At 43.7% G+C, this 16362-nt stretch overlaps 1 protein-coding gene across 1 annotated transcript in view; it reads right to left on the bottom strand.

Annotated features, from left to right (window-relative positions):
* Positions 1–16362, bottom strand: part of SCAP (SREBF chaperone) — a 67287-nt gene that overhangs the window by 31358 nt on the left and 19567 nt on the right. Inside the window, exon 2 of the mRNA XM_077859093.1 lies at positions 3011–3220. Coding sequence (XP_077715219.1) covers positions 3011–3132 — 122 coding nt within the window. The 5' untranslated portion in view covers positions 3133–3220. The remainder of the gene's footprint in view (positions 1–3010; positions 3221–16362) is intronic.

Raw genomic sequence — 16362 nt, 5'->3', positions numbered from 1 at the left:
AAAGAGGGCGGGACCAGAAGAGGCAGCAGGTTCTCAGTGGGGCTCCCCGGGACACTGCCCTCCCTGCCCCTCTGCTGAGTGAGCTGATGGCCATAGCCATATACAGGACAGGGGGAGAGGAAGATGGCACTTATTCTTCCTGCAGGGTTTGGCTCAGAGCTTCCCCCGCCACCACCCACCACCTCCCGCCGCCCTGAGAAGCCTCCCTGACATTGTCTCCTTTTGCACCAAGGCCAGGTCACAGCTGCTGGGCACAATATCCAATGGCCCTGCAACCGCCTGTTTCGGGCCCAGACCCGCTTCTGAGAAGGATGATATGTACACCACTGGTCTGGCACGGTGCCTGGCATAGATTATTGTCACCTTTATTAAAGTGCTATGAAACTCAACTTTGTGCTCTCTCAATTTCCATTACACAAAGCGACTGCCTCAAAAAGCCTCTATGCTCTCTGTCTAGGCACAGCCTGCTGGGCCCTGCTCCTGGCCCAAATCAGCTGAGACCATCTCTCTTAGGTTTCCTGTTCAGGGAGCAAACTCCTTGCAATTAAAGCTATTGGCACTATGTGGTATTCTTCAAAAAGTTCCCATCACTTTGCTGAAGTGGAGAAAGTACAGGGCTTTCCTCAAGGACCTGTTGGTTGAAACACCACTTACCACTTACCAGCTCTCCATGCTAGTTTCATCATCTTTAAAAAAACTAGGACATAACCACCCCCTCCAAGGATGTCAGGCATCAAACAGAACAGTATGTGTGAGGAGGAAGCACCTGAGGACCCAGGAAGCCAGGGGTCAGTGAAGACCTGTTTTCCGTGCCTTCCCAATGGCCCAGTCCTACCCTGAGCCTCGTCCACCCCTTTCCTGGGACTGATGTTCAGCCAGGAGCACCTGTGCGATATAAGGCAGGCTTGGCTGCATCTGGACTGTGCTGGAGGTTAAATATGGTTATCATCACATCTGTCTCTTCTTCCCTTCCAGCCCATTCTAATTCACCCTGAGTCAAGAAGGGATCCTCCAAACTTGAGACCTTAGCCATCTCCTAAGGTTTTCATACCAGAGGCCCTCACCAGAGGCCATTGGATGGTCATTAATCCAAGGACCATCTGTTCTGAAACACTTGTGTAACAGCAAATTATTCGTTCAAAGTTAAAGCCCAACTGCACCCAAGCAGCTGCTACATGTATCCCATATCCGAGGTTCAGGAAGCTGCCTGGTCTCAGCTGGCGACACCCACTCCCCAGAAGATGAATAGCAAACAGGAAACATCCTTTCCTTTTCCTGTAACTAGAGTTATCTTTGTGGAAGGAGAATCACAACTACCACCTCTCCAATTCAAACTGTCCACACAGCATACAAGTTTATTTCAAGGTACTCATCCATCAAGTATTTCTTACCACCTTCCCATGTGCTGAGGTGGGTACAAAGAGGCCACTGAGGAACTGAGAATGTAGTGGAGGGGAAGTTCAGTCCCCCCACCCTCAACAGAAGGCCATACCAGTGATAATAAACACGAGCATCTCCATGAGCTGCTGCTCTATAAATCAGAATAAAAGAGAAAACACTTTTAGCTGAGACACAGTAGAGTTTCAGGGATATTTTCAAGAAAGACAGTCTAGTGGTTCTGGGCATGTGATCCCAGGCCTGGAGACTCTGTTTGATATACAAATTCTTGGGCCTATCCCAGACCTAATGAATGAGAAACTCTGGGGGTAGGCCCAGCAGTCCGTGTTGTGCGGTGTCTCCAGGTGATTCTGTTGCTAGCTCAGGTTTGAGAACCACTGACTTATTACATATATCAGGCCTAGAAAAGTGTGATTTTGAAGGATAGAGATGACTTTTAAAAAGTATGATCTTGAGAGATTTTGAAAGATAATTAACTTAGAGAAAAAAACAAACGCAAGAGCTGGGTTCTACTAATATATCTCCTATAGGATGTAGCCATGTCTTATCTTTTACAACACAATTTAGCAAAATTTAAACATCAGTACAAATACACTGAGCCAAAGCAAGGACGGTCAGGGTGACAGAGTGCCATGAGGGCAGGCACCAGAATCCCTAGGCCTAGACTGAAAGTCCAGTGTCCCTGCTTACTATGTAGATCACACAAGGCTCCAATCCTCCATTCTCCTTCAGTTAAATGGAAATATAACTGGACTGTTTCCCAAGATTATTATGAGGACTGATGAGATTAATTATATGCCTGAAGCACTCAGCAGGAAATTCTCGAGATACTCATCTTTCTTAGTCCTAATTAGAGAAGAACTTGGAAGTGTTAACAACTCAACAGTGAGCTCAGTCCTGAACCACCTCCTTCCAGCACTGAATACATCTAACAAACTTCAGATGTACAAAGAATGTGGAAACCAGAATGCTTTCCAGAGGCAAGGATAACACAGTGGGCTCTTTTCATGGCTGTTAGTGTTTTGGAGCCAAAAACGGCCGTCAGATAGCCTCTTACACCAAGCCTGCCCTTTTACAATGTCATCGTCGGCCATAGCCTCATGAAGTCCTCTAACAGACAGACAGACATGACCCGAAGGCAGCTACAGCAGGCACAACCACAGGCCCCAAGAATCAGCAAGAAGTCAGAAAGAGGCTCCTGGTGAACACAAGGAAATGACCAGAGAGCAGAGAACTTGGGTGAGCCTGCATGAGGGTGTCCAAAGAGTTGTTCCAATGGATTTTGTTTTACAACACTTAAGTGCTGTCATCCAGGTACCAAAATGAAACTGTCAACTTTTGAGAAGGAATATTTAAAAATCATGCCTTTCAATTATCTTGCAGTTTCTTAGAAGCATCTAAACATTATTCTGAAATAGATTCCTAGTGACGTGGACAAATCTGCTGACTCTCTAAGTTGGGGGCAGCCTTGGCTCAGCAGCTCCAGTGAGCCTCCAGTTCCACTGTGTAAGAAGTATACACAGTCTGAGAGTTACAGAGTAGTCAGGATTAGGAAGCCTACTGTCCCAACACAGTGGCCCACCAAATCCAGGGCAACTCAGAAGAACCATACCAGCAGGCTAAGATGCAGAGCCCCGTGAAGAGGATGATAGGGATGGGGTAGGATGCGCAGAGCAGCCCATGGTTGTAGAAGGCCTGAGATATCTTCTCACGAAGCCTTTCAGTCAGGGTCATCCTCAGTTGAAGTCACCTTGCTGCCATCCCGGAAAGTGACCATGGATCAGCCTGGTGTGCGCTGGACAGCACCGACAGTGGACACCATCTGCAGGGAAAAAATTCAATGAGTGCTGGTTCTGCACCCTGGGGCTGCTGGGGAAGGCAGCTGTGATGTGTGGCTGGTGATGTGATTCAGGATGCCTACAGGCAAGATCTGGAGCCATCACACCCCCCCTCCCAACACACACACACACACACACACACACACACCTCTCTGGTCAGCTCTTAGTTTCTGTGGGCAGTTTTTCAGTCTAACCAAAAAGGCCAAAAACTGCCCCTCCAGCACTGATAACACACTCTTAACCCTCTTCCATACAGACATTTTTTTTTCTTTTTTTCTTTTTAAGATTTGAGAGAGAGAGCAAGCATGCACATGAAAGAGAGAGAGCATGGGCGTGGGGAGGGATGGAGAGAGAAAAGCAACTCCTCACCAAGCGGGGAGCCAGATGCAGGGCTCAATCCCTGTACCCCAGGATCGCAACCTGAGCTGAAGAGAGACACCTGATGAAGCCACCAGGCACCCCCATGCAGGCATTTTTCAAAGACCACTCCCTCAAGTGGGCACTGTTCCCACAGGTGGCACAAGAAAGCACACCTGAGTGACAGACATCCCTGTCAGCTGCTCCTTGATAGAGGGGCTTTCTGGGCCTCCTCCCCATCTTTCTCTGGGCACAGGCCAGATGGACAGAGATCCTTGGGGAAAGACTTTACACAGGGCTGATGCTTCAAAAAACACAGTCTTGCACAGTGTTTCATTGGTAAAGAATGTTCAGTGGAGTCAGCCTCTAACATACAAACAGCCAAAAAGCCCCGGCCTCTGACAGAAAACAAATTTCAGCATGGCAGCAGCATCAGGTGGAAGCTATTGTTCCTGAAGAGGTAGCTGTTCCAGGGACGCAACCATGCTGCAGCCTGCTCAGCACCTGTGTCCTTCATGGCGCAGAGGAGCCTCCTCTTTCCCTAGGATTGGGCCTGGACAGGCTGTCAGCCCAGATGCTCCTCCCTGACGTACACCAGGCCAGTTGGGCCTCTGTCCCTGGACTTGGACTTCTAAGAGAAAGAAGCAGGAAGTGGATGTAGTGGAGCTTATTCAACTCCAAGAGGTTCCTGCTCCCAAGATCATGGCTCCTCTGACGCCAGCCCTTTCTGAAGACAAGGCTCGGCAGCTTTTCCTTCAGCCTGTGAGCCATCCCATATCCTTCCAATAAATCCTCTTTCCACTGGTGTCAGCCAAAAGTAACTTCTGTTGCTTCCAAGTAGAAAACCTTAAACCAATAAAATCAGAATAGAAAACTCTAGCAGAAGGCCCTGGAATCTAGAATTCCCTTCCTCACTGAACTTGCCAATATTACCCATATATAAACCCACTTTTCCTGCTCCATGTTGCTGTTTTCTTTGGTCTGTGTTACAGGGAACGTGCCGGGACTTTTGTCTTGGCTTGATCAGGCTCACTGATGGAAACCTAGGCCAAAGAAGAAACTCTTCAGCAGCATCAAGACCAGAAAGAAGCAAAAGGAGTCACAGCACAGCCAATTCACAGATGTATGTATGGCTACCACTCCTTCTACCACCTTCCTGGAAACACAAGCATTCAGTGCATATGCAATTTTCTAGTCCAGCAGCCTACTAAGGAAACACAAAGAACCCTCTGGGGGTCAACTCAACAGGCTACTGACAGAGGAGCCAGCAGGTGGCAGGTCCAGCCAGCATAGGAGTTTGTGGCAGCTCAACCATTCATAAGGCTTGCCCAGAGCATGGCAGGTTAAAGAGGTCTCTAGTAGAGCACCCACAGCGGGCAACCCGCAATAGTGCTCCACCCAAAGTACACAAGGACTCTGGGAGGCAATGTTTCTGCTCCTGTGCCCTGGCTCTCCATCCTGCCCCAGGGGTGTGGGTAGGGAAACAAACACTAATGAGATGTACACCTGCAGGGAGAGAGACACTATCACAAGGATCCCTGAAGACTGAGGCCATAAACCAACTGTGCCTCTTCCAAGCTCAGTCCTCTGACAAGTCTCACAACATTTCCCTTAAGTGTTGCAAAACTAAGCCCTCCAGAAAATTGATTTTGTAATCCCAATCTCCTTCTCTACCTCCTCTGCACACACACTGGCAATACAGGAGGGGGAGGAGCCCCACCTTTGTAGTCCAGCTCTTATAAGTGGAACTAAGGAGAGGAGAAAAGAACTAACTTGCGGTTTGCAGCAAGCACAACTTTTTCTGACATGATCTTAATTTCAGCTTCCTCTGATCTTAATATTATCAGTTATACTAATTAATATTAACAGCACCTGGAAAACAAAGCAAAAAAAAAATCCCAAATTCTAGTTTATTACACAATCAACCCACCTGAACCGTCCAAAAGGAGACATTATTCATCTCTACTGTACACATTTTACTGCGAAGCTACTCCAAAGCAAAATTTACACAACTTAATCCAAAAACCTGTTTTTCTTACATTGCCCCATACTTATAGGTTTCTTCAGATCAAAATCTACAGCTCTGCTTCCTGAATTTAAAGAGACACAACAGGGCAGCCCAGGTGGCTCAGTGGTTTTAGCGCCACCTTCAGCCCAGGGTGTGATCCTGGAGACCCAGGATTGAGTCCCACGTCAGGCTCCCTGCATGGAGCCTGCTTCTTCCTCTGCCTGTGTCTCTGCCTCTCTCTCTGTCTCTCATGAATAAGTAAGAAAAATATTTAAAAAAAAAAATAAAAAGACACAACATGTGGAAAGGATGAAGGCCTGGGAGGCCTAAGTGGACATTACATAAAAATGTAGATAATCCTGCCACCTGCCTTTGTGGGAGACCCCATTATAAGCAAAAGCAAAGAAGAGGGGATCCCTGGGTGGCTCAGCAGTTTAGCACCTGCCTTTGGCCCAGGGCACGATCCTGAAGTCCCGGGATAGAGTCCCACATTGGACTCCCGGCATGGATCCTGCTTCTCCCTCTGCCTGTGACACACACTGCCTCTCTCTCTCTCTATGTCTATCATAAATAAATAAATAATTCTTAAAAAAAAAAAAAAAAGCAAAGAAGATTGTTACTAGACACCTAAATTATTGACCTGCCCACATAAAGAAAAAAACTCCTAGAACCAGTCAGAACAGCCTGAGGAATTCTATAGAGGACAAGCCCAGATCAAACCAGACACTCTGGCTCAGAAAATAAAGGGCACTAGGAATGGAATGTGTCTGTGAGGAGAGACTAAGGAGGCGGCTCATCCTACTTTGTCATCAGCTTGCTTGAGGTGCCCACAGTTCTGAATCAGCCTCAGATGAGAAAATACATAAAATACATACAAAACTTCAGAAAAATCCAAATATATACAACATATTATCATAAGACTTAAAAAAAAGAAAAAAAAAAGAGATTATCTTTTTGTGCCTATATTCACCAAACATTCAACATTTAAAATCCTCTTCAACCGGATGCCTGGGCGGCTCAGTGGTTGAGCATCCGCCTTCAGCTCACGGCGGGAACCCGGAGTTCTGGAATCCTATGGAGCCTGCTTCTCTTCCCTTGCCTATGTCTCTGCTTCTCTCTCTGTCTCTCTCATAAATAAATAAAATCTTATAAAAATAAAATAAAATTCTCTTCAACCACCTCACACATATTAAGAATCAATCAAGAAAAATAAATGTGCCAAAGACACAACAGAGGTGGGGCGGGAACAGGAAAAAAGAGGTAAAAAAACTATATAGACTACAGGCTCTGTCCCACAGCTTTCCAGGATCATTTGTTGAAAATACTCACCATCTACCCCAAGGTTCAGCCGCAATGGACCTATCATGCTTGTTTTTTTTTTTTTTTTTTAAGATTTTATTTATTTATTCATGAGAGACACAGAGTGACAAGAGAGGCAGAGACACAGGCATAGGGAGAAGCAGGCTCCATGCAGGGAGCCTGACGTGGGACTTGATCCCGGGTCTTCAGGATCATGCCCTGGACCAAAGACGGCGCTAAACTGCTGAGCCACCTGGGCTGCCCTCATGCTTGTTTTTAACCACAAAGTTTACTGACTATCCCATTTCTTTGGAATAAATGCCTAGAAGTGAAACTGCTAAGTAGTATGGTATGTTGACGTTTTCTAAGAAACTGCCAAAATATTTTCTAGAGTGCCTGTACCATTTTATATTGCCATCAGCAGCATATGATGTTCTGTTTCTTCTCATCTGCCATCATTTGGTATTTCCACTATTTTTTATTTTGGCTGTGCTAACAGGTGTGTACTGATAATTAACAGGGTCTTAAACTGTATTTCCCTAATGACTAGTTGATACTGAACATGTGCATGTCTGCCACCTGTCTGTGTATGCCTTAACATGTTACATACATGAGATCATGTCATTTGCAAGTAGAGTTAGTTTAACTGCTTCTTTTCTAATCTGGATACTTCTTTTTGTTTTTCTTATAAAACTGTCTTGGCTAGAACTTCCAGTACAATGTTGAACTGCAGTGGTGAGAATGAATCCTCAACTTATTCCTGAGTTTAGGAAGAGAACATTCAGTCTTTCACCATTAAATATGGTATTACACGGAAGTTTTTCATAGATGCCTTTACCAAGCTAAGAGAGATCCCTTCTATTCCTAGTTAAAGGTTTGTTTGTTTGTATTTTGGAGAGTTTTTTGGGGGGAGGGGGCACACAAAGGGAGAGGGAGAGAGAGAATCTGACGCAGGTTCCATGCTCAGTGCAGAGCCCAATGTGGGGCTTGATCTCACAACCCCAGGATCATGACCTGAGCCGAAATCAAGAGTCAGATGCTTAACTGACTGATGCATCCAGGCATCCTAAGAGTTTTTATTTTTAATTAGTTTTACTTTTCAAGTGGGAAATTTTAAAATCAACTCAATTTCTTTCTCTGTTTCCTGCTATTCAGATCTTCTATTTCTTCTTGGGGCACCTGGGTAGCTCAGTCAGTTAAGTGTCCTACTCTTGTTTTCAACCCAGGTCATGATCTCAGGGTTGTGAAATCAAGCCCTGCATCAGGCTCTGTGCTGGGCGTGGAGCCTGCTGGGGATTCTCTCTCTTCCTTTCCCTCTGCTGCTCTTTGTTCAAGACCCCTCTTCTCTCTCCCTCCCTAATAAAAGAGGGAAAAATTTCTAATTTTATTTTTATTTTTATTTTTAAATTTATGATAGGCACACAGTGAGAGAGAGAGAGAGGCAGAGACATAGGCAGAGGGAGAAGTAGGCTCCATGTACCGGGAGCCCGACGTGGGATTCGATCCCGGGTCTCCAGGATCGCGCCCTGGGCCAAAGGCAGGCGCTAAACTGCTGCGCCACCCAGGGATCCCGGAAAAATTTCTAATCTTATTTATTTTAGACAAAAAGATCAAGGGAGGGGGGGAGGCACCCCTCTAGATCTTCTCTAGTAAGTTTTCTTAGTTTGTATGTTTCTTAGTTTGTACGACCTGTCTGTTTCATCTAAGCTAATTTACCAGTATCATATTTACTGTTCATAGCATTTCCTTACAATCATTTCTGTTTAGGTAATTTCCCTACTTTCATCAATAATGCTAGCAATCTGGAGCACCTGGGTGGCTCAGTGGTTGAGTGTCTGCCTCTGGCTCAGGTCGTGATCCTGGAGTCCTGGGATCGAGTCCCTCTGCCTGTGTCTCTGCCTCTCTGTATCTCTCAAGAATAAATAAAGTCTTAAAAAAAATAATTCCAGTAATCTGAATCTTATTTTCTTGGTCATTCTGGCTAAAGGCTTGCCAATTTTGTTGATCTTTTAAAAGAATCAATTTTTGGTTTGTTTCTACTCTAGTCTTTATTCTTTTCTTCCTTCTGTTTGCCTTGGGTTTATTGTGTTCTTCCTGTTCTAGTTTCTGAAAGCAGTTAATCGCTGAGGTTACTGATTTGGTATCTTCCTTCTTTCTTCATACAAGCATTTACAGCTATAAATCTCTCTCCAAATACTTTAGCTGCATCCCATAAGTTGCCATATGTTGTGATTTTTGTTTTCTCGTTTCTCTTGTGCCTTCTTCTTTGATCCATGGGGTATTCAGGAATTGCTGAGACTTCCTTATATTCTTTTGATAGGAGTCTCTGTATGATATCTTTCTTAAAAAGATTTTTAGAATTTATTCATGAAAGACAGAGAGAGAGAGAGAGAGAGAGAGGCAGAGACACAGGCAGAGAGAGAAGCAGGCTCCATGCAGGGAGCCCGATGTGGGACTCGATCCCAGGTCTCCAGGATTAGGCCTCCGGCCGAAGGCGGCGCTAAACCACTGAGCCACCCAGGCGTCCCTGATATGTTGTTTATAAATATTTTCTCCAACTCTGTAGCTTTTCCCACTCCCACTCTTTTTAATTCTTTCCACAAACACTTTGACAGAGTCAAAGTTTCTAATTTCGATGAAGTCTAATTTACCCATTTTTTTCTTTTATGGATCTTGCTTTACTTATCATCTATAAAATTCCTTTCACCAAGCTGTACTTCTGAAAATTTTCTGATGTTTTTCTCCTAACACTTTTTATACTTTTACATCTGAATCTATGACCATTTGAGTTACTTTTTGTATGAGATGTGAAGCATAGAAAAAAAAAAAAGTGTGAAGCATAGGCCTAGGTTTGTTCTTTTTCCACCCCCTCTATGGATATCGAATCGTTCCAGCACCAACTGTTGAAAGACCACCCTTCCTCCACTGAATTGCTTTGGCACATCTTAGTCTATTTGAGCTTCTGTAACAAAAATACCATGCACTGGGTGACTTAAACAACATAACATTTATCTTTCACAGTTCTGGAAGCTGGGACATCAAAGATCAATGACCCTAGCTATTACATTTCTGGGGAGTGTCCACTTCCTGGTTCACAGATGGCCATATTCTCACTGTGTCCTCACATGGCAAAAAGGAGAATCAGAGCTCTCTGGGGTCCCTTTTATGAGGGCATGGATCCCATTCATGAGGGTTCCATCCCCATGGTCTAATCACCTCCCAAAGTTCCCCACTTTCTAGTAGCAGCCCACTGGGCTTAAGATTTTAACATGTGAATTTTGGGGAGTTACAAACATTCAGTCAAAAAGCAGTTGGCTCTACTTGCATGGATCTATTTCTGGGTTTCCTATTCTGTTCCTGTGATTTCCATGTCTATCTCTCCCCACCAATACTATAGTCTTGATTACTACAGCTATAAAATAAGCCCTGAAATAGGTACTGTGATTCCTCCCATTTAAAACTGTTTTATCTAAAGTTTTTTTTTTTTTTTGGTGGATTCCTTGGGATTTCTAAATGGATATGTGATCTGCAAATTTCTTCCTTTCCATAATTTCCTCCAACAGTTTTCTGTACCACTCCATCACCTCTCTTTTTGGGATTTCGGTAATATGAAAGCTAAGCTCTGTGTTATTGTTCCATAACTCCCTACAGCTCTGTGTACTCTTCTTCAGTTTAATTCCTGCTAGGTTGGATTGGTTCATTCTCACTGCTCTGTCTTCAAGTTAACAGACTCTTCAGTTACCTCCACTCTGTTACTGAGGCCATTTGATAAATTTTTAATTTAGCTTAGGTTGTAAATTTTCCAACCTTAAATATCTAATTTTCCATTTGTTTCAAGAGTGTTCACTCTTACTTCTTAAAAAGAGATTTTAATTATATATATATATATTTTTTAAACATTTTTATTTATTTATGATAGTCACAGAGAGAGAGAGGCAGAGACATAGGCAGAGGGAGAAGCAGGCTCCATGCACTGAGAGCCCGACGCGGGATTCGATCCCGGGTCTCCAGGATCACGCCCTGGGGCAAAGGCAGGCGCCAAACCGCTGCACCACCCAGGGATCCCATTTATTATATTTTAACTATACTTTCTACCTTAAAGTTTTTGATAATCCTAATACCTATATCGTGTCATAGTTACCATCTGTTGACTGTCCTTTCCCCTTAGGACACAGTAAGATTTTCCTCATTCTTCATATGTGGAGCAATTTTCAATTTCTGGATATTATGCTATGTTTATCTGAATCTTGTTTAGGTGAAATGGAAAATGTTGGATTTTTGTTCATTTTAACAATTATTAACTTGATTAGGTCCAATTCCACAAGTTCCTATCCATCTTTTGTAGGCTGTGATCCAATGTAAGTGTAGTTTTCACAGCTCTTGTAGTACTATTTTGATCTGTCCCAGGCACATCATGCAGTGGCAGCAGAGGACTTGGGCAGTAGTCTACTCCACAGTTGAGTCTTAAAGGCTCTTGGTATGCTGTTTAGGGTCAGATACATGCATGCTATTTCAGAGGAGATCCTAGGAGTTCATACATAATACTCTGGGTTTCCTTTGTTGAGTTACTTCCTCTCTGCAATCTTCCTGACACCTTCCAGTGCACAGGGGCTCCTTTCCCAGTCTTCTGGCTAGAAAGGAAAGCTTAGTTTCTCTGTTGAGCACCTCCCACAGCAGTGACTGCCTCTAGGGTAAAGTGGTGAGAGGAGAGAGAAAAAACAAAAATTAAGTGAATCTCTCCATGCTCTTGGGACCATAATCTCTCCAAATAAAAGGATTCCTCTCCCATCTGGCTGCCAATGTCACTACTGCCTCCACTGCTACAGAATTTCATGTGGGCCAGGGCAGGAGAAAGGGGAGAAGCATGGGGAAGCAATCAAAAAACAAGAGCTTCTCTTCCTCCATCTCTACTCCCTAACCCATAGGAATACCCTTTCCTACTCCCAAGACTAGAAAGAGAAGGGTTCTCTTGAACCTTCTTCTGTCTACACCCAGTGCCCAGTTCCCAGTATTTTGCTACCTTTGAGTCCATGCTCGAATGTCCATCTGCTATCATTTATCTTTCAGGGTACTCAGCTGATCCATGCAGTCAGTCCAGGGATTTTATTTGTATTCAGTCAGAGACAAAGGGTAGAATGTGCTTACCACATCTTGACCAGAATCAGAACCTTTTCATTTCTTGATGTAAATATTTTCCTAAATTCCTGGATTTTTTTGCCATTAAAGAAACTTAATGGCTATCCTACCCATTAGCACCTTTCTGTAATCATATCATCCTTCCATTGAGAGAAGTATACAATGCATATACTTTTTACAAGTTTAACAAGTTTTCCACACAGAATATGTGTTATTTTTACAGTCTGAAATAATGAAATAAGGGTTATAGGCAAAAAATGCACATCAGGAGAATGGAAGGAAATGTTAATACTGGTTGTTCATCTTCATGTGGTTATGAGATATGTGAAGAGATATTTTAAGTCAACTTTCTGTACTTTTACATTTTTTATGAGTACTGCCTTTTTTATTTTAAATAAAATCTTTAAATTTAGCATAAAATATTGCAGAAAAGTATACAAATTTTATAAGCATACAGTTCCATGAAATTAAACACAACCATTTAACCTAAACATCACTCACATCAAGAATTAAGAGCATTACCCCAAAGTTCTCCATTACCAGTCACAATAGTGATTGCTTTTCCATTGTAAAAGTTGTACATGCGGATTTATATTTAAATAGTACCAGAATGTATTTCTGATTTTAGTTACTGTGATGCTTATCTCTTTATATATTGTCAACATTTATGTTTACTTCTTAAATTGTTTTTAAAAATCTGTACATTTTGTATAGGTTGCTTCTAAAACACAATACCCATTTAAAAAGCATTTGGAGGGGGTGTCTGGGTGACTCAGTAGGTTAAGCGGTTAAGTATCTGCCTTCAGCTCAGGTTATAATCACAGGGTCCTGGGATCAAGCCAAGAGTCTGTATCCCTGCTCATTGCGGAACCTGCTTCTACCTCTCCATCTGCCGTTCCCCTTGCTTATTCTCTCTTGCTCTCTCTCTCTGTCAAATAAATAAATAGCACTTAGAGGGGTGCCTGGATGGCTCAGCCAGTTAAGCATCTGACTCTTAAAAATTTTTTAAATTTAATTCAATTTAGTTAATGTATAGTCTATTATTAGACTCAGGGGTAGAATTCAATGATTCATCAATTGCATATAACACCCAGTGCTCATTGTATCAGTGCCCTCCTTAATGCCCATCACCCGGTTACCCCATCCCCCCACCAACCTCTCCTCCAACAATCCTCAGTTTGTTTCCTAGATTAATACTCTCCTGGTTTGCCTCCCTCTCTGTTCTCAACTTATTTTACTTTTCCTTCCCTTCCCCTATGTTCATCTGTTTTATTTTTTTGATCTCAGAGTGTGAGTTGCTGGGTGTGGAGTCCACTTGAAAAAACAAAAAGATAAAAAGCATTTGGAATATCTGATAATACAATTGTCATTCACTGGGAAAGCCTCAGGATCCCCAGCAAGCTGACAGAGAAGGTATTTTTCTCCCAAGGCCAGTCCATCAAGGCTAGAGAAGGTGACTACTTCTTCAAGCAAACACAGCAACATAAGACATCCAGGAACATGAAATCAAGAAAACAAGACATCACCAAAGGAACACAGTAATTTTCCAGTAACTGACCCCAAAGAAATGGAGACCTGCAATCTATTTACTAAAGAATTCAGCCAGGGAAACAGAAAGACAATTCAATGAAATCAGTAAACAATACAAAAAATGAGAAGTTTAGCAGAAAGATAGAAATTATAAAAAAGATCCAAACAGAAATCTTGGAAGTGAAGAATGTAATGAGTGAAATGAAAAATGCAGTAGAGGGCACCAACAGCAGACATGATTAAAGCAGATGAAGGAATCTGTGAAGTCATAGGTCACTTGAAATTATCCAAAGAACAAAGAGAAAATAACAAAAAAGATTGAAGAAAGCCCATGTGAATTATAAAATACCATCAAGAGAAACTATTTAAGCATTGCTGGAATCCCAGAAGGAAAAGAGAAGGAAAAAGGACAGAAAGCTTATTTAAGGAAATAATGGGTGAGGCCTTTCCAAGTCTGGAGAGAGATTTAAGATCCATATTCATAAAGCTCGTAAGACCCCAAAAAGGTCTTCTCCAAGACACACTATAATAACGCCATCTAAAATCAAAGAGAGAGGGGATCCCTGGGTGGCTCAGCGGTTTAGCGCCTGCCTTTGGCCCAGGGCGCGATCCTGGAGTCCCAGGATGGAGTCCCATGTCGGGCTCCCGGCATGGAGCCTGCTTCTCCCTCCTCCTGTGTCTCTGCCTCTCTCTCTATGTCTATCATAAAATAAATAAATAAATCATAAATAAATAAATAAATAAATAAATAAATAAATAAATAAATAAAATCAAAGAGAGAATTTTTAAAGCAGCAAGAAAACAAAAATTCTTCACATATAAGGGAACCCCCATAAGGTTATCAGTGGATTTCTCAGCACAAACACTGCAGTTCAGGGGATCCCTGGGTGGCTCATCAGTTTAGCGCCTGCCTTTGGCCCAGGGCGCTATCCTGGAGTCCTGGGATGGATTCCCATGTCGGGCTCCCAGCATGGAGCCTGCTTCTTCCTCTGCCTGTGTCTCTGCCTCTCTCTCTCTCTCCATGTCTATCATAAATAAATAAATAAATAAATAAATAAATAAATAAATAAATAAATAAATCTTAAAAAAAAAAAAACAAAAAACTACAGTTCAAGAGAGTGAGATGATGTATTCAAAGTGATGTAAGAGGGCACCCCCGGTGGCACAGCGGTTTAGCACCGCCTGCAGCCTGGGGTCTGATCCTGGAGACCCAGGATCGAGTCCCACGTCAGGCTCCCTGCATGGAGCCCACTTCTCCCTCTGCCTGTGTCTCTGCCTCTCAGTCTCTCTCTCTGAATAAATAAATTTTTAAAAATGTTTTATAAACAAACAAACAGGATCCCTGGGTGGCGCAGCGGTTTGGCGCCTGCCTTTGGCCCAGGGCGCGATCCTGGAGACCCGGGATCGAATCCCACGTCGGGCTCCCGGTGCATGGAGCCTGCTTCTCCCTCTGCCTGTGTCTCTGCCTCTCTCTCTCTCTGTGACTATCATGAATAAATAAATAAAATCTTAAAAAAAAAAAAAATAAATAAATAAATAAACAAACAAACAAAAAAACAAAAAAACCAAACCGATGTAAGATGGCAGCCTGAGTGGCTCAGCAGTTTAGTGCCACCTTCAGCCCAGGGCGCGATCCTGGAGACCTTGGATCGAGTCCCACATCGGGCTCCCTGCATGGGGCCTGCTCCTCCCTCTGCCTGTGTCTCTGTCTCTCTCTGTGTCTCTCATGAATAAATAAATAAAATCTTAAAAAACAAAAACAAAGCGCTATAAGAGACTGATTGAGGAAGATGACGGTGGAGTAGGGAGGGCCATAGGCTGGCCTTGTCTCACAAATACAACTAGATGACTATCAAACTATCCTCCATACCCCAGAAATTGATCTGAAGACTGACAGGAGAAACTCCAAAACTAAAGATAGAGAAGAGGCCACATCAAAGAAGGTAGGAAATGCAGAGATGCAGTTTGGGAGAGAAATGGATACTACATTGGCTACTGCAGTAGGGAGGCTACTGCAGTAGGGAGAGAGCCACAGCTGAGAAGGGCAAGAGACAGAGTAGCACACGGAGGAGTGCATAGGGAAAACAAATCCCCAGAGCAATTGCCTTGGAAAGCAAAAGGACCCAAATTTCGAATCTCATGAGTTCTTCCAACCACTGGGGCTTGAAGCATGCTTGGCTGTGGGAGAGCTGAGAGGACACTGCAGCTGCTCTCAGAGAAAAGGCAGGGCAAATAGCCTGCAGGCATACAGTGTAGAGACAGTAATCTGAAGAGGGTCTAGGACACAGAGTGGGGAGGTTAGTTGCTTATCTGGGAACATGTCCCCAAGAGGCAGTGTTCACAGAGAGACACTCCTTCCCTCCCATTCGCCCTCCCCCCTACACCAACAAAGTAACTGGACAGTGCCATTTCCCTCCTCCATCCCTCAGTGTAAACACAAAGCCACTGCCTGGAACCAGTGCAGTGGCTACATTCCCTACCTAATTTGCTTACATCAAGCTCCCTCCTACCACTCACCTCCCTGCACTCAAGTGGAACTGCCCTTCCCAGCCACACTTGCCTCAGTCCCAATCTGGGGAGAGGAAGGCACCCTCCCCTGGAAGACTGGCCCAAACTCCTGCCCTTACCGTGTCTCCCAATCCAGAAGCTTTTTGTTTTTTAATATTTTATTTACTTATTTGACAGAGCAGGTTAACATATGAACACACACAGGAAGGGGGAGAAGAGGAAGAAGTAGGCTCCCCATTGAGTAGGGAGCCCAATGCAGGGCTCGATCCCAGGACGCTGGGATCATGA

The sequence above is a fragment of the Canis aureus genome, chromosome 19 (assembly GCF_053574225.1).
Source record: "Canis aureus isolate CA01 chromosome 19, VMU_Caureus_v.1.0, whole genome shotgun sequence".
NCBI lineage: Eukaryota > Metazoa > Chordata > Mammalia > Carnivora > Canidae > Canis > Canis aureus.
Note: the sequence above shows the minus strand (reverse complement) of the source record. Positions and strands in the feature narration are given on the sequence as shown.